Source organism: Amphiprion ocellaris, chromosome 9, assembly GCF_022539595.1.
Source record: "Amphiprion ocellaris isolate individual 3 ecotype Okinawa chromosome 9, ASM2253959v1, whole genome shotgun sequence".
Lineage (NCBI taxonomy): Eukaryota > Metazoa > Chordata > Actinopteri > Pomacentridae > Amphiprion > Amphiprion ocellaris.
The window spans coordinates 13584541-13603795 of NC_072774.1; the positions used below are offsets into that span (position 1 = coordinate 13584541).

The following is a 19255-nucleotide window of genomic DNA, read 5'->3' on the forward strand; positions in this document are numbered from 1 at the left end:
TGTCATCTTAGCTGTAATAATGACCATCAGTGTGACACACTGAAGCTTCTATCAGCTTTTCCCTCTCAGCATGTGTCATTTTTTTCCTCTCTACTGCTTTAAAGGGACACTAGAAATCTACTGTGAGGCTTTACTTTGATCTGTCATGCAATTAAATGAGGAAAATTCGAAAAAGAAACATATAAAGCGGAGCTACTGTTGGAAAGCATTACAATACGTCAGATCACCTCACACGGTTGTGAAAAAACTCCACACATTGCACCAGTATAAGGGGAAATGCATTTAATGCATTTAAATTAGTCAAAGCAGGGGCTGAAAATGCAATGCATTATTTGATTCTAATCATGTGGAATTAGCAGCTTAACATCTCATTCCTGCTGGAGGTTAGATCTGGCAACACAGACATGAGATGCATGTTTTATATTAACTGTGATTCACTCTTTTCATATCTTTTTATCTGATGTCTGCTGCATTAAAACATTTATAAATCTGCTTACAAATCATAAGAGAAAAATATCAGTTATATCTTCAAAACTTGCATGAGAAAAATCACATTTTAAAGCTTACTTCAGTCTAAACACAATCTACTTACAGCTATATGCACTTCCGTGGCTACACTGAAAATTGGAACTGCTTATGGCCGATTCGGCATACTTTTCATGGAAAACAAATGTACACTAAAAATGTGACTTGAGTTGTTGTGCCTGAATCAGTGGCAATATTATCCTACCTGTCAACAGGCCCCTAAGCATTATGCAAACCATCAAGGATTGTTAAAGACTTTAAAACACAGTAACCGACATGGCAGCAAATCACAAAAGACATTTAAGTTTATTGCAGTAATGATGAAATCCGTTTTTTTCCCCCCTTTAAATCTGAAATTAAGTCGGTTCTGTGATAAAACACCTTGTCAAAGGTTCCATCTGTTCAGTTGCTACTGTCTGTGTTGAATGGAACAATATCTAAAGGAAGTGGAAATACAGAGTCAGTTTAGGCTTCAGCATCAGAGGCCTCTGTCCCAAATGTTTTATTATTTTAATCATTTTTATCATCCCCATGACACATTCTTTAAAAGAAAGAATTCAAATAACTACATTTTATATAGTTTAACTGAAGTCAACTTGTGGATCCCAAACACTGCTGCTCAGTGCAACACTAAGTTGTCCATGAGGCAGCATATTCAGTGTGATTAGTATTAGTTAATTATTTGGGGCCATGTGTTATGAGCCTTGGGTGAATGTTTTCCCCTCAGCAGCACCTGCATTTATTATCCTGGGCAATTTACCAATAAATGAAATTATTATTAATGCTTCTAATGAGTATTAATAAGCTATAAGATACACCGGTCTCACTCCTACTGGTCTCAAAATATTTTGTCACAAGGTTTCATTTTCCCAGGCACACCTTCAAATATGTTTCTAAATCTGTACATCATCATAAATAAAACTGATTAACTGCTGGCTCTGCTAGCTTGTGGAACATGGGCTGAGCAAAGATAGAAAGTGGGATGAACACATTATATGTTTATTTTATTAAACTAATGGGAGAACTGTGCATTTAAGAAGTTAAATCCAAAGACTTGTTGTGTACAAAGTTATCAGACTGAAAAATGACCCCCATCTCTTTTAAATACCATCACATTTAACACAGAAAGTACAGTATTTCTAATAGTAACAAATTAAGCTATTTTGACGATGACTGGGAAGATTTGAGGCTCTGTTAGGGTGACTTGGTCTCAGTCAGATCTGGCAACCCTGGCGACCAGATTTGGAAATGTACTCAAGTAATGCACTTAGGTACAATTTTGAAGTCGTTGTACCATTTTATGTCCCTTTGTGTTTGTACCCAACTACATTTTTAGAGGTAAAAATGTCCCCTACATTTATCTAATGGATTTACAACATTGCAGTTTCAGCTCAATAGGATAGTATACATGAGGAGGAGGACTACTGTCTGCCAACATTTATCAGTTACTGTGACACACTTAATTCATAATGAGGGCCTAAAGACAATCAAGTGTGCAACCATACTCTATACATATTAAGATAGCCAAAGTGTGCTTTGTTACATGTACACTATTAATGTTCCTCTTTAATGTTTTCTAAGTGTATTTTGTGTCTGTTATCACATGCTCAGAGATTGTGATAGATAATATGAATTTGTGAATTGGCTGAGCTGGAACATTTAGTGAAACATATATTAATGCGCACAGTTGCTTTAATCTTAAATTGAATGACTGAAAACATGAATACATTTTGATGTGTTATTGTAGCTTGAGATAAGACTTTTTTTTTTATCCCTGAGGAAAGTTCACAACCCATCCATTAATTCCAATTAGTGTCGTTTTTACAAGCTGCAGCAACATTAAAGGCATGTATGCATCAATGCAACAGTAATTATGATTTGACTATATCTTGTATAAAATATCAGATGGGCCATTCTGCAGAAAGAGTCATTTTAAGTGCTGTTTTATCCTAATATATTGGTACAAAGTAAAATATTTTAAGGGCAGGACTTTAACTCTTTCCACCCTGAAGGCCGGATCTGTTGCACTACTAAGATCAAAACAGATGCAGCATTTGTTGTGCTTCACTTCTGCTACATCGAATTTGGTATTGAGATTTTTTTGAAAACAGATTCAATAACATCCGTATCACTGACTCATTGTTCGAAAGCTGGTGTTCACTTTCTTTACACATTCTCCAAAGTGTCTTCTTAGAGCTTAAGGTTACCTATTTTGGCCTCATAGTTTTGCAGCTGTTAGTGACTGAATTTGAGGATGGTTTTTGAGGTAGGAATAAAATTTTAAAAATAGTATAAGACTTAAGGGATGAAGTTGTATTCATGCACTGCATTATTGCTACTTCATTTGCGTAAAAGATTCTCCTAGCACTGCTGCCGTTCATCATCAAGCCAAAAAAAGGATTATTTCAGTGAGAACATGAGAGCGTCTGTTGTAATTAACAGAAACTGATGTCCAGTGCATGAGTGAGCAGTTGCTATCATTATCTCTTCCATTCTTAGCAACACAAACACACATATATAGAGATATATGTATGTCCACACACATACACACGCACTATATTTAAGCATGACTCATGCTTGAAGGTGGGCCAGTTTAATTTGACAGGATAAGCAAAGGGGTGGGCTGAGAGGATGAAATGAAAAGCACTGAGGAAAAGAAGCTCCTGAAGACATCAGCACCACCATCACCACCACTCAGCATACTGCACAGTAAGATCTGGGGCTCAGCTGTTCAGGAACCTGCTTCTACGTCGTCTGGTTCGAGGAGTTTGAACCCCAACATGCTCGGCAGAAACAACTACAGAACTGGCAACATCATCACACACCCAGATATGCTCACAAACCCAGCTAGAGTCAGACATCTCGGACAGCTTGAGCTGAGGAATGCAAACAGCAACACTCTTTGATCGTCAAAGCTCCCTGGTATGTTGGCAGGACAGATGGCAGTCAAACCCAAAACACAGGGGACAGGTCAGGGACAGGGCAAGACAATCAGAAGGGCCACATACACACAGCAGACAAGATCATAACAATAGCAGGGAGAGAAGAGAGGTAGAAGGGTGGAGAGAAGATAGCACGGGCCACCGTACGGACTCGACGAGAGAAGAAGCAGTCTCACAGACCTGATCAGCGAAAATCCTGGTTTTTGGCTCAAGAATGGCTCCTCCCCTTATCTCATCCTCCACAGCCATGAGTCTTTGAAGCAAAGAGAGGGAGAAAGAGAGAGAGAGGGGAGGGGAGGGGTGACAGAGAGAGAGGGAGTATTATGAATTCAAGATTAACAAGATGTTGAGCAGGTGCATCTCCAACATCTGGCTCAACAACACCACAGTGATAAGACACAGCTTTAGCTGAATCCCAAATGCCTGACAGGCTGCACAATCTTTTAAGCCATTGTAAATGTTGAGCAGCAGTAACCTAAGCCATGCTTTATGAGGCACTGCCAATTTTCACTGGTAGAGTATTTTCTCCTCTCCGCCCCATGGGATTTATCAAAGCATTTTTGCCCAATTTGAGGTGTTTTCCAAGTGCAATTAGGGCCAACTATGGGCAATTATGCTGGGCTATGTGAAGTGAATGGTTCAGCAACAGATCCCAATCATCCCCAGGGAATTGCCCGTCTTACATAACACAGACTGACCAAGGAATGGGTGGAAAATCCTTTGACTAATCATTTCAAAGACGCTGCTCGGAGATATGAGCAAGTGGATTGCCGCAGTTTTCATGAGCCAGCGGACAGTGCAGGTTTCCCAGCTCTCGTGATTATCCAAGTGCCAGGGACTCACTCCAGATTGGGTCATTCAGCGATATTTCTTGCACAGTTACAACTATGAATATTGTTACTCGGTGATTAATGCCAAATAGAAGTTACTTTGAAAAGAAAAAAAAAGACCTCTTCGAATGATAACTTGCTTTGTGTTGCCTTCATGAGTTTCAGTTGACACTGAAAGCAGCACAATATATATCCCTGAAACTTGCTAACATAAAATAAGTTTGCTGAAATATTATCCCTTCATAACAATACACGAAGGAGTGCAAATTTATGTCAATTTGTCTGGCTAAAATGAGCAGAAAGATTGCAACTCGTGCATTCAGTAAGCAGCTAATCCAATCAAATAGCTGACAGGAACATTTAATTGCCACCATGTTTCAGTGCAGCACCAATCAAGTCGCACTGTGTCACTCAAGGCGAACTTTTTCCAGAACATTCACATCATTTTTTAATTAAGAACACAGAGGCACATGTTCGACAATAAAGAACGAAAATTCACAGGTGAAGTTTCAAACAGAAGTGTTTGGATGTTTTATTCCATAAATAATGTACAGTGTTGAGAGTTATTTTACAAAAGAAGAGAATAGGAAAAGAAAAGAGTCAATCATAAGCACAGACAGAAATATTAGCACTGTCCCAAAAAACAATGGAATGTAACATTGGTATACAGCATTAAGATTCTGACATGACTTCAAATGGCAGACAATGATTCATGTGGGTGATATGTTACAGAAAAGAAAAGAAAAAGTTAAGCTTTTCATATCCAGTTCAAGTAGTGTGCTTTTGAGGTCAAGTCGTACATGTAGTCAAAACAATGTGTGTATCTACCAACATGAGGTCACAATGTCTGAATATTTTGCTACAGAGAAAAAAGGTGAGAGACAAAGGTGTCAAATAGGATGTAAAGTCAACGGAAAGACAGACCTGGATCAAACAGCGACTGCAAATACTTTCTCTTTTTTATGCCAACATGTAGTAGAATTCTTTGATTGGAAACCTACCTCTCAATTGGTCTTGATGCATCAGAGCCATCTGGTTAAAGCAAGAACTATTTGCAACTATTTGACACAGGTCTGCGGAGAAGTGTATATAAACCCTTGGCTGTTGCTACAAGCCCTGTCAATCACACACACATCAAGCCATCACCACTATGAATTCATTTGCAAGATTTAAACAGAAGTTTTTGCCGTAGGACAATCTATACAGCCTATCAATATATTTTTGCTACAAAAGAGGCAGATATATTGACACCAGAATAAAATCTCTATTTCTGGAGAGGGAAAAAGAAAATAATATGGTTTCCCTTTTATTTATAATAATAATATTTAAATCAAACTGTAACTGCATAAGTTCAATGACAGTACTGTCTAACTTTGTTAAACGACTATTCTGATCACCATGTCACTGGACACCACCAATGACGGACTGCAGGTCAAAAGTCATACCAAGCATATACAGCAAAATCATACAGAGAGAAGAAAATCGTTTTAATTAATAAATAAATGCAGTTAAAATGCAGATAATATTCACAGACACCATACAGAAAGCCTAAAACAAGGTAAGAACTTAAGAAACACACTTTGCAGAACATACGGTTGTCAAAGAGTCATGTCATTATTGTCATGTTGTCTCTTGGTATTGTTGCACTTTACAGTATTCCAGGTCTTTATTTCCTCTGTTTAGATACTGATGGATGGCACCTGGTAAAAGATTTTGGCAGGAAGTCACTGTTTCTTTATGTACTCACAATATACCTCATCAGGATCCTGCGTGTGCATTTGCACAAACAGCACATGTAGACATATTGTATCTATTATTGCGCTTCTCCTGCTAAAAAGTTAGCTATTGCAAGGTTAAAATAGTCTCACTCTCAATAGAATTCATATATATTTCATAGAATATTATTGTTATGGCTCTTGCATCACTGAATTTAATATGCTATGGATTATAGTTAAAAATAGATTATTACTATGACAGGTGCAATTAAGACCATTAAACTTTTTTTTCCCCTCGACTCCAAATTCACTCTCCAACATAAGTCTGTTCAGCTCACAGCAAACAGCTCGGGGAAGATAAATAGTTTCATTCGTATTTATAATTAAAATATTTTGACAAAAAAATAGGACAGCCTGTAGCCAACTAATAAGATCACTACCTTTAAGAAAAAAATAGAGATATGAGTGCTACAGGTAAAGTGGATTCAGTGTTCCAGTAGATGTAACCTAACATGACCTAAAACTCAATATGTGGCTTTGGTTTAAATTAGACTGTTGAAAACAGAAAGTGTACCTGGTCTAATGACTGATATTAGAATTGCTCTGAGCTTAAAGTAAAGTTTATGCACAGAACATTAAGGCTTTTCTGAAAGAAAATCTCCAAAACATGACGCATGCAGATAAAGAGATTTTTTCAAGCCTGCACAGGAGCCACGAGGATCGAGATCACATACGCTCCTTTTGCAGAACCTGAGCTCACATTTGCATCAACGTGATATATCTGAAAGTGAAAATTTAACATAAAAGTCAATTTAAGATGAAACGTAACAAAAGGCTGTGGTTGCACTTGTTATTTCACTAAGATTCTGGAGTCCAGTCAATCCAACAGGATGGCCTGAGACGATACTTCTTGGCATCCACGCTCTTTGCATTGCTTGTGTGTGCATTAAAATTCACGTGTCCAGATGATGCACAAGTTCTCACAATGCCCTTCGTGACATGGTCTGGCTCAGTGAATTGTGAGTAAAACTGACTCGGAAGCATCCAGATCTGCTACTAAATTCATCCTTGTGTGGTCAGACGCTGGAGGTCACACAAGCTACAAGTGTAAGCCTTGAAAATACCCTGCACACTTTATGCTTCATGTGCACAGCAGACTTGTTGTATTGAGTTTAGGTAATCAGCTGTTTTGCTTTAAGTGCTCTGACAGAGTGTCTGTATTGTGTGGCATAGCTCCTCTATGCCTTTATGCTTGAATCTTCAGCATTCGTGAACGGATTCAAGCTCCGTCTGTGACGCTCTTCCCTCTTCATATTACACCATAGAGTCTTATGTATGTAACAAAGGAGAGAAGAATTAGTCCCCATGTTCACTCGATAGAAAGAAGCATCAGTGTCCTTCAGTGAACGCGGTTCACCTTGTTTAAAATGGAAGAGCTAATATTAAACCAATGTCTTCCACAGTCCTGTGCCTGAAGGTCCAAAATAATTCTTTGAGTTGCTTTAAAAAGTGCAGACATGTTTCTGAAGTTATCAAATTTTCACTCCTCTTGTGCTTTTACAGTGCAATCAACTGGAAATTATGCTAAGGATCCCAAAATCCAGTTAGGAGCAGAACTGTTCATAAAAATGGCTGATGGTAAGTGCAACAGCACAGGATACGGGAGGATGTTTAAACGATGGTTTTATATACAAGGTTAGAGATGGTTTCCCATAAAAGATGAGCAGGACTCTCTGTCTTCATTCCATGTCTTCTTTCCTGGAGTGGATTAGAAGTGGCAATATTCTCTGTCACAGATATCCACCCTTCAGTTGCAGACCACAGACTATTACAAGATGAGAAAATATTCTACTTTTTTTCCCTATAGAGTCTTTTAACTGAGTTATTTTCACAATAAAAAACATGAAACTAAATTTGAGCAGCATTGCTAATGTGCAGTCACAAGTAAAATTGCACAAGGAATCCTTCCAACACAGCAAATATTTGGCTTCTGTGCCTGAATACAGTTGAGATTCAATCAATATTCCACTGCTTTCCCATGAACTACTTAATTTGTGGGTGATCAATAAAAACTAAAGAGTGCACTCAAAAAGTGCCCCATTACAATTTCACACAAGCACTCAATAAATTAGGACTCAGCTGGAGTTCTCCGCAGTCGTCCAAATAGGATGCTCTTGAATAACAAGTAAACCATGTTGTGAGGTTATGACAGCAGATTTGCTGCAACGAGAGCTTAGAGGACAATCGACGGCTCTTTTGTCCAGCTTAACTCAGCTGAAAAGAACCAGCCACCACGGGGAGATGCACTGAATGCTTATCCAAGAAGATATAGATCTCTGCCCTCCGTATTATACTCTCTCATTTAATTTGTCACTCATTACATGTCTGCGGCTTTGGCTTGCAATATACAGCTCCCTTCCTTCCTCCCAGGACTACAATACTTAATGAAACCAACCTCCTACCCTGCAATATTCTCTGCAAGATAACAACCTCCAGTAAAGAGAGTCCTATTCCAGTATGCAATATATGTATTTTAGGGAAGAGCTGCTTCAATTCATGTTTCATTTTGTTAAGTAGAATTCAATATGCTAAAGTTGTATTGTGTCAATCTGGCTTCAGCTCTTGCTAACTCCTCATTTTAATTAGTACTATCAATCAGAATATTGGAGAATATGCCACTTTTTCCACATATATTGGAAAAAAACGTAAATAGTCTATTCACCAAAGGCGCTTCAATAAGCAAAAATGAAGAATGTGAACTGCCCATCGCCTCCCTGCAAAAGATCACATGATGTCTTAGCTGTCTTTTGCCCTCCATCCCAACAACAGACTCCATTTACCTGCTAATTATTCCTTTAATTTGGGAGTCTTTCTCCACTTGCTGTTGCCGTAGCCTCCTCTCACTGTCCTCGAGTCGATTCTGGTACTGTAGGAGGATCTTATTGGTCTGCTGCTCCTGTGTGAGGAGCCTCCGCTCGTACTCCTCCAGCTTTTTGTGAGACATCATCAGGCGCTCCTTCAGGGAGTTGATCTCCTCCTCATATTCCCGTACCTGACACACAGAAATGGAGATGATATAAAATTAGATGTGTGCATTGCTGGGTCAGTGCCTTAGTTTCTCAGTAATTACAGTGGCTGATAGATTTCCAAATACTTTATCCACATTTAGACAAACTATAAAGTGGAAAATTGATGCTTTACATGAAGGGAGAGGCACAGCAAAAATACCAAAATGCAAAAAAGGTGGATGGCTGTTGTTTCCCACATAGTTTGTGACCTCTGGACGTTTGTGTCATAAGACTAGATCTGAATGCCATCTGCTCAGCAATGACAGACGTGACTCAATGCTCCTCTGTATTATACTAACATGTTTTTCCTTTAAAAGTGATACATACCCTGTCCATGCGTGACTCATCCATGCTCTTTGAATACTCCTTAAGTTTGAAATCCTCACGGTCAATCCGCGAACTCTCAATGTCAGCCGACAGATGAGGCATGTTGGAGACCCAGGCCACTGTTCGCTCATTGGCTGAGGGAGGATTGAGGGTGGATGGAGATTGGGAGCCCTAGGAAAAAAGGCCAGCACACTGAATATGAGAACATGAGTTCTTAATCTTAAGTGGATGAAAGTCACTTTTATAACAAGCAACTTTGTACAGGATTTTATCCAAAGTGGCTGAGAGTTAGATGAGCTCCTACATTTGGAGCCTGGCTGGCCCCTGGTGGGACTCAAGCTCTTAATCCTGAGGTACAGTACCACGCTGCACTAAATGAGCTCCACACACACAACTAGGAACCATATACAGCAACTGACATCTTACACATTCCTGATAATAGCTGTGTGCACAGGTGCTGACAGAAAAAAAGACTAAAGAATGAAGGATTAGTCCAGAGTGTGCAGATGTTACCTGTTTGCTCATGGTGGGTTTGAGCAGGTGCTGTTGCTGAGACTGTTGTGGTGACTGCTGAGTGCTCTGACTGGTGGTTCCCTGTGGACTCTGGCTTTCCCTGACAGAGCTCTGCTGGTGGGGCAGGCCCGGGGCAGTGTTGTCTTTGACGGACAGCTGCCGGGGCCCGTGCTGCCTGCCGCCATAGCCCGACTCCGGTGACTGGAGGAGGTTCCCGCTCTGAGGCCGTGTTTTAGCAGGAGCAGCAGGTGCAGCGGCTGCACTGACGGACAGCTGGTGGGAGGTCTGGGACTTCATGCGCTGGGTGGGAGGCGGGGCAACAGAACTCTGGCGCATAGGTTGGACTGTGGAGGGAGGTGTGGTCGCCAGGGAGGAGTGGGAGGTTCCTGTCTGGGAGGTCATGCCCATCATTTGTTGTTGCTGTTGGAGATTATCCTAAGAAAGAAAACAAGGACATAATAAATGTACAGTTTCATTCCCTGTTTCATTTGCTTGCCAAAAACATATTCAGATTGGAAACATCCCTCCCTTAAGAAAGTACCAGAAGCTGTGATGATAAAGTGTGTTGCCTTAGGTACAGGTGAGACAATGAAATATTATCCAAGAAGTTTAGTTTGAGTGACAGTTTGATAAAGTCTTTTCACATTATAAAATTTTATCTTATGGCATGACAGTCATGAGGTAATAGTGGAAATGCAGAATATACACCAGGAATGTATCTTGCTGGTTCGTTTTTGTTATGCCGTAGGTACAGCATGAATCCTGCAGTGTACCCAGCGCCATGATGCTCCATATAATGGCACTCGTGCTACACAGAGCTGATGTCAAAAATATGAGGCACTAATGGAAATGTAGGCTGCTTTTGTGTGTGCTGTTGTTGTTGTGCTTTTGCCAGCGCTCCAGAAGAGACAGCAGTCATAGTGGAATGTAGTAGAGTGAAACCAGGAAATTAAAATAATGGATTGATGTCAGATTGCTAGGCCTCTTGCAATTGATGCAGCAAGCAGTGCTTAAAAATATATATTTTTTATGATACCAGAAGGACCGTTCACCTTTTTTGGTTCAAAGAAACTTTTAAACTGATCAGGATTCAATTTATAGCGTCATCATCCAGGGGCAGCAAGCTGTTGGCCTGCTGCAAATTTGTCTCTGCAAACTGTGTTGGTTTAATTCCCAAAATCCTTCACTCTGCATACACAAAGAGCTACCATGCAAATAGAACCCAATGAGGAATCATGAATCTGCATTAGAGCAGCCCACCGCGAGATGACTGCCCTGCTTTCTAGCAATAGTTAAGCTTGGTTCTACTTTTTTGTTTTCAGAAAACCACGTTTTTAGCGGCAGCCCTCCGCAATAGTGGCCCTGCCAAATCCACAGTGTCACAACTGAAGAATGAAGAAGCACATTTTTCGTTCACACAGCACTACAGCTGCTTTGATTATGTCCGCAGCCTGTGAGGTCCAGTTTTAACACGTCCATTTTCTCCCCATGTTTTCTGCCAAACTGCTGTTCACTAACTGCAGCTCATGATTTCCATTTCAGATTTATCTGCCATTTTTTCTAAATTAATAGAATAATCATTTCATCCACAAAATGTCTACGAATGGTGAGAAAATGTTGAACACAAATTCTTCCTCAAGAATGTTTTTTTTCACCTTTATCCAAGTCTCAAAATTGATCATATCAGGCAAAGACAAGCAGAAAATTCTTAGGGTCAAGGCAGCAGCATGAGGGAATGTTACGCTATTTTGATTCTGAAGTAGTTGGAGGTTAATTTTTGGATGACTGACCAACAGAACCTGTCAGCTCTAGTGTCAAATGAAGGTCAAAAGAGAAATTTAAAAAAAGACGTCATTCACAGAAATTTTCTACAAACTCATTAGTTCTGAAACAAATAATCGACTGACAACAATTTTGATAATCAATAAATCATTTACATTAGTTATGAAAAAAAGAAAACATTTACTGTTCTCAGTTTATCAATCGTTTCTTTTGCCTGATTTAAGTTGTTCTGAAGTTAGCATGTTTGGGCAAAACAAGCACAATGGATATGTGATGACTTATACTTTTATGCTATATAATACCAGTTTATAATGGCAAATAGATTATTTTTAAACACACATAAAAGTCTTCACATAGTAACTTTAGGACATTGCAGTAACTCAGTGAACATATATTTACCTGCACATGCATGGACATCTGTCGGCGTCCATAGTCAGCCCTGCTGTAGTCGTCACTGTAGCTGTGAGAGTGGATGATGCTGGGTTGGCCCAGGTGACTGTCCCTGGTCCTGAGGGTGGACAGATCCTCACTGCGAGAGAACCCCCCATGGGCGAACTGTGGGATGTAGGACTGGTGAGAGGGTTCAGGCTCTGGGGCCAGGAGAAGAGGTGCTGGAGGTTGAGCCCGGCTGTGCTGGTGATGGAGCTGTTGCTGTTGAGGCCCATCAGCAGTCGCCAGATGAAAGAGGGGATTCTGGAAGGAAAGCGGGTAGCGCATGGCGGCGGCCTGCTGTTGCTGCTGCTGGGATAGCGAGTCGGTGGTGGTGCCCATCTGGCTCAGCTGGCTCAGCCGGAGGCCGCCGGACATGCTGGAGCCGCCAGAGCCAGCTGACAACCTCCCACCGGCCCGCAGCTGGCTGCTCAGGCCCGACCCCAGGCCGCCACCGCCTCCGCTGCTCAGCCCGCCGAAGCTGCCCATGCCGGCGATGGAGGCCTGGGAGGAGTTGAGCATGTCCACCGACTGCAGGTTAGACACGCTGTTCATTCGGGAATCCTGGAGGTCCATCATAGATATGCTTTTATTGACACTGAGCACCTAGATAATAAGGGATATGAGAGGCTAGTGTGCCCCCTGTTATTTTGTTATGTTGGGTGGCCACGGATGATATGGGTGAGGGTGGTGCGGGTGTTTTTACCGCGAGGCCTGCCTGGATATCGGAATGCCTCAAAGTATTTCCCAGGAAATACCGCTAGGATGAGTTGCGTGGTGAATCAGTGGAAAAAAAGCAGATGTCATGATATACTAGAGCCTCGATCACACGATGGCAGATTCTATTAAGTATGACTAACATGCACGTCATACTAACCTCACTTTGGAAAGGATAAACCTAGTGGATGGGATGATGATTCCCCAGCTCAGTGTGATAAAACTCACCTTAGGATCTGGTTCCGTGATGTCCGAGCTGCTCGTGCAGTATGCTGGGCTGGATCGGGCCAGAGGAGGGCGCGATACGTAAAACATGTCTTTGGAGGATGCTCGATGAGGGTGGTCCCGGTCCTGAAAACTCATCTGGGAGCGGGATGGCATGACCCCTCCGGTGGAGGTAGGGGAAGGCAAACGAGTGATATCTATAGAGCTGGAAAACAGCAGTGAATGAGGCCAAGCATACCTGAGGATGTTAGGTAATAAAATTCAATTCTATTCCCCCAATATAATAAAATTTAATGACAGTCCAAATTTACACAAAACAGGGATTGAATAAGTATTTAGATTTGTTGCTAAAGAAAAGCTACCAATAAAACAATGAAAAAATTCTTTATAGCTAGCAAAAGTCCTCCATTCCGGCATTCAAAGCCAAAAAAAAAATAAAAATAAAAATAAAAATAAAAAAAATATATATATATATACATATATATATATATATATATATATATATATATATATATATATATATATATATACACATATACACATATATATATATATATATATATATATATATATATATATATATATATATATATATATATATATATATATATATATATATATATATATATATATATCTCACATCCTCAGACTGTTAACACTGATGCATCAGTGGGTAAACAGGATTTTGATATTGCATATTGGTAGAAGCTGTTCTGCAAAAATCTTTTTTTCTTTCTAATCTTTGCTTTTTGGTGAAATATTGCATAATTTTACTTCTTGAGTCTTGAACAAATACAAATAATGTGAAGCTTAGGGGGGAAATGTCTCTTTAGTGAACCTGCCAACATCTCCTAGAACATGTCAAGTGGCCCCAGCAAGAAGCTGCTTTTTATAAGATGGTCACAGGCTAAAAAATATTAGGAACCACTTGTTTAGTCCTCAGCATCGACTACATTTGCATAGACTTGAGAATCCTGTTTTTGCATGTGTAAACATCATATACAGATTTCAGAAACTTGGACAAGCCTCACAGCCAGGCATTGGCGTAGCTTCAGCAAAGTGACGAACAGAAACACAAACACTAGCCACAGCTGCCCAGTTTGCACACTTTGGCTATTCTCATCTGTAACAAATCTGGTGCACATATTCTCATTTCTTCTGGTCTCATGAAAGGTTCAACGTCCTTGTTAACGTCATATCCAAAATATGATTAATATCGATATAAGCCTCAAAGCTGGGACACTGGTGTGCCTTTAAACACAATCATTGTTGTACAATTTATAATCTTGTATGTTTTGCATTTCAAATCTTAAAACTGTAAGTAGCATTTTCAGCAGTCTGATAGACGTAGAGCAGTAAAAAGTAGCATCTCTCTGATAGTAGTTCACTCAGTTTCTCACCTACTATTGCATGAAAACAGCAACAGAGAAATGAAGTGTTTTCATTTGACTCTGAAGCTATTTGAAGCAGGAAACAGCTGATGTAATAATCGTCTCTACCTATTAAGATCCCTCATCATGAGATTTTGGAACTCTGATGAGATGCCCCTGTTGAAGCTCGGCCGTGACAACAGCCTGTCCGTTTGTCTCTCCTGCATTCTGTCCGTCTGATGGCTCGGCTGCCTCTGAAGATGAGGGTTGCGCAGGGCCATACTGATGTCATTCAGGAGGCGAGGCAAAGGACCCAGCTTGATGATGGCGTCCTGTGGTTAAAGGAAAAAAGAAACAGCGCTTTGCTGCAGATTTATAACATACTTCATTTTTGTGTTATCTAATGCAAGTACTTCATTAAAATGCCATTTATCCACCACCACTCACCTACTGCTGGTAAGTTACTGACAGCTCAGGGCTGATAAATGACTTACAGTCTGATTTAGCAAAATGTTTCATTTTTCAGACCCAGTTCAGTCCTTAAATGACATATTCCCTCTGAGTTTAGCTGCATGGTGATAAAACCCCAAATGGATTGATTCACTCGAGCAGCACATAAATTAATAGGACTTTGTTTTCGAAACGATACTGACCCAACTTTGGCAATTAAATTAAATTTAAACCATAATTACACTCATTATGTTACCATGCAAATCAAGGAGCAGACAATATAATACATAGTGGGGTGAAAAAGTTCTGAAACTGCGGTGGTCATGTGTATGCAACATATGAGTAGTAACTGTCATGAGTCAGGGTAATGTGTGACACGACATTATCAACAACAGGATCTGTGTTAGACATGTAGATGTGCATTTGTTGTTTCACTATGGACCTCAAACTGCTGCAGAGAGCAGCCAGGATGATCCAACCTTTATTCTGAAGGATGATCATTGGTGACCAGAGGTAAGTCTGCAGCTATCATCCAGAGAGGAAACAACAGTTTTCACAGCAAAGAAGTGTACCAGGAGCATGCTTTCTGTTTTCTTCAACATTCCCATGGCTGTGCACAGGAAATGAATGCCCCAGAGTTGGAACGTGAAGGCAGAGTTCTACTGTAACATCTTGAGGAAGAACATTTGGCACAAATGACCTTAACTGATGGCGAGTGGGTGCTTTAGTGCATAGTTCGCCAAACTGCAGCACAGTGATTATGCAGAGGTTTCCTTGCTACAACAACATGTCCCCCTACTTGCCCTACTTGGCTTCCCCTGACCTCTTCTTCTTGAAAGATGATAATTTGAAGGGTCACTGTTTGGACACAGTTGAGTAGGACTGAGTGCTCACTACGGATGGTGCTTGACATGTTCGTATAATGGGACTTTAAGGGAGTGTTATAAGCGCTGCAGGAGCACTGGGAGCGGTGTATCGCTGCACAAGGAGACTACTTCAATAGGGTTTATGGGCAAATTTAAATCAAGTATGTTATTTAATTTTTAAGGACACAGTTCCTGAATTATTTGATCATATTTCATACTGGTCAACGTGATTAGGAATAGATGATTAGGAATATTATCACATGTAAACATGTAACACTGTAGTATAAGAGATCACAAAGGGAAAAGGTGCTCCAAATGTGTAAATGTTGAAAAAACAATGTCCCCAAAACAGACAGAATTGTAATATTGTACTATTAGAATTCCATTACAGTATATCTAAAATGTGGTTAAAGATTAAAATTGTAGTTTATATTGAGCAAACAGTGGATAAATAGCAATACGCTCCCACAGTTTTAACTCTAACAGTATGTGACAGAAAATGACTGGAAAATATAAGAGAACAGCTGACATTCAGCTGAGCTTACCTTGCTGAGCTGAGCCATGACCTCCCAGAGGAGACTGTGCAGTATAGACAGCTCCCTGCCCAGGTCGATGTATCCCTCAAAGCCGCCTGCATTGCTGACACTGTCCAGGTTGGAGATCTCGTACAGGAACTGCTGCATGGAGCCCCACTCCATCTCTAAAAACTCATTCATGAAACACATGTACTCCTCTTTAGTGCCAAACCTACAGATGGGAGGGGAAGGAAAAAAGGAGATATGTATGTGGAGGGTATAAGAGAAGCGAAGGGGAAGAAAGAAGAGAAAAAAGATGTGAGCAAAACATGACAATGAATTAAAGGGTTTTTCATGACATTTTACCTTTATCCCATCTTTTTTTTTTTACTATGAGGTTATGATCCAAATAAACCAAACTGTAACAAACACTTGAGCAAACTTCAGATTTTTATTTTTTTTTGTAAGAAAAAGGTTTTGTCATTTTTTTTAACAGTTTCAAGGAAAATTAGGGAACATTCTCCCTCATTGCCAAAATCGTGTGTACAGTAGGGGAACAAACACCTCACTTACTTATACGTTCAAAATAAAAGTTCTGAGTAATGAACATGTCTGCAGGTGCAACCAATGTTCAGTTCTTGACCCAGTAATATTCACCATTTCATCAATCACAGCTTGATTTCTTTTGTTGTAAAAATGTTGAGAAAGTTCTGCAAAGTTTTAGTCATGTTTTCTGTGGGACATTTTTATATCATCCCAGAATGTTTTTAGTAAAGGTAGAATAACTAAAGACATTCCAGAAATGTTTGGTGATAATATTGTAAGACTCTAATACCCTAATATTCCTAATACCGAATGTTGCACTGACAATGTTCTTCATTTGTTGTCATGTAACATTGTGTAACGTTGTAGGAATAGAAAAACATTTCCAAAACATCCTCAGAAAATTGCAGGCAAACTGTTGTACCATTGAAAATATATCACTTTAAAGGAACTAAAAATCGAATTTTAAAATCATCGCATTTCAAAAATATCTTCTGTTATGATCTAACAGAATCGCTGAACTGACATCATCTTCCAAACATTCCCTAAATATTGCAATTACAATTTTTTGCCTTAGTTAATTTTTCATCTTGTAGGAAAATTACTTGATGGATAAATATCCTTGAAATATTCTTTGAATAATAGATTAAGACGTCTTCTTTAACACGATTAGAACTTGTAGGGATATACTCGGGTACAAATATTCCAAATGATAAACTTTTCCTATTTGCAGACGACACTGTTGTTTTGTACTGTTGTCTTATTGGGTTGTGTATTTTTTCTTTTTTTGTATTATGATTTAGATATAGTTTTGAAAACAGGTAATTGTTCAGGTTGTTATTATGAGTAATTTGGACACTGCAGAGAAGAAGAAGAAACATATTTAAAAGTATTTTAACTTTCATTTTTACTGCACAAATTAACACTTATGTGAATCCAAGACAAAACTGGTGGCTTCTGTGCTTTAACCTTTGAATTATAAAGGTTGACTGAACGTGTACGCGCATGATGTACATTCTATGATCTAGCAGAGTGCATGCACAGGTTAGTGAATTGTTAAAGAGGGTAAATGAAATCAAATAAACTGACTTGGAGAAGTTAGCCAGGTTTTGCACCACTTTGGCGATGAGGGTGAGTGTGCGTGATGTCTGCTCGTCAGGATATTCCTGTGTGAGGTTGAAGAGCGATGGAGACATGATGGCGGGACACAGGAAGCGCAGGAACAGAGAGCCGCTGATGAGGCGGTCGGCGATGTCTTCCCGACCCCGCTCAGCACAGCGCACTCTCCAGGAGGCAAAAACTTCCTTTAACTCTCGAGGGAACACACTGTGAAGAGATAAAATAAAATTCAGGATGGACCAGACACCAACTGTACATGTTATGTATCAGACAGGCAGCAACTAATACCACGTGCAAAACATCAAGACGGGATACAATTAGTATAATCAAAAAGTAAAACAAAATCAACTACAATAAAATACTAAAACAGGCAAAACAGGATAGCAACTTGTGAGAATTTTTCTAAAAAATAAAAAATAAAAAAATATGAAAAATATCAAGATATCAAGACCACTAAGAGCAGCCAAAAGCCACTGAAAACATGAACATCAATGAAGAAATAAATTGTCAGTGGAGGAGGAAAATCTGATTAAGGCTGTCCCAAAGCTTTGGAGCTGCTAATGCAAAGGCTCAATCTCCCCTTAGGGTTTCCTCATTTTCCTGTGAAGCAATCTTGAGCCACATGTACTTTTGCTACAGCAAAGAGGAATAAACACACTCCTTTATCTTTTTTTTTTTTTTTTTTTTTAACTTGCTAACTACTTACCAATGGGAATTAACAATCTTGCAGAGTGCCAGCTCACAGCACATTCGAAGATTGGCTTGGTGGTCCGGCAGTACAGAGGGCGGTGTTCTCATGGGGTCCACTTCGCAATTTTCCTCTGACTCATACAGGGCCCTTATGAACTCCCCTGCAAGTGACATTTCATCAGGAACAAATTCAGCATTATTAATATGAAAAACAGCATCCATAACTGACTGTCATTGGAAAAAATAATCCATTAAGGGTGAATAAAGATTTCTCAACAATGAATTCAACAGAACAAGTGCAGCGTTAGAACCAGAGCTGTGGCTGCTTGATTAAAGATGAATGACCAAAAATAAAGCTGGAAAACCAGGATGGCAAGTGTATTAGCCAACATGCTACTTTATCTACACTGCAACTAGAGGGAAACACTGTTTTTAGCAGCTTATTCTTTTTAATGCAGTTGGCATCCTTGAAGTTGCATTACTGCCTTCTTTTGACTTTAATAATCCACTATTATCCCATTCTATTACAATCTCTAATTAGTCCGGTTGATTTCAAAAACCTTAATATCCATTTTCTCCTCTTCACCATGCCTCCACACTCAAGCAGATCTCTGACCACTGCCCTTCTT

General features: G+C 39.8%; 1 protein-coding gene across 19 annotated transcripts in view; it reads right to left on the reverse strand.

Moving 5' to 3' along the window:
* syngap1b (synaptic Ras GTPase activating protein 1b) overlaps positions 1-19255 on the reverse strand; it is a 183475-nt gene that overhangs the window by 18234 nt on the left and 145986 nt on the right. For 12 of the 19 annotated variants that reach the window (XM_055013883.1, XM_055013875.1, XM_055013882.1 and 9 more), the window contains 11 exons: positions 18643-18787; positions 17907-18143; positions 16305-16506; positions 14573-14775; positions 13077-13278; positions 12838-12891; positions 12102-12737; positions 9921-10355; positions 9408-9578; positions 8853-9064; positions 3648-3720 (listed from right to left, as the gene is read on the reverse strand). In XM_055013883.1, the coding sequence (XP_054869858.1) occupies positions 3648-3720; positions 8853-9064; positions 9408-9578; positions 9921-10355; positions 12102-12737; positions 12838-12891; positions 13077-13278; positions 14573-14775; positions 16305-16506; positions 17907-18143; positions 18643-18787 (2570 nt within the window). Of the gene's footprint in view, positions 1-3647; positions 3721-4799; positions 7771-8852; positions 9065-9407; positions 9579-9920; positions 10356-12101; positions 12738-12837; positions 12892-13076; positions 13279-14572; positions 14776-16304; positions 16507-17906; positions 18144-18642; positions 18788-19255 lie in introns of those variants that run through there. The other 7 variants (XM_055013876.1, XM_023284425.3, XM_055013877.1 and 4 more) reach the window with 5 other exon arrangements.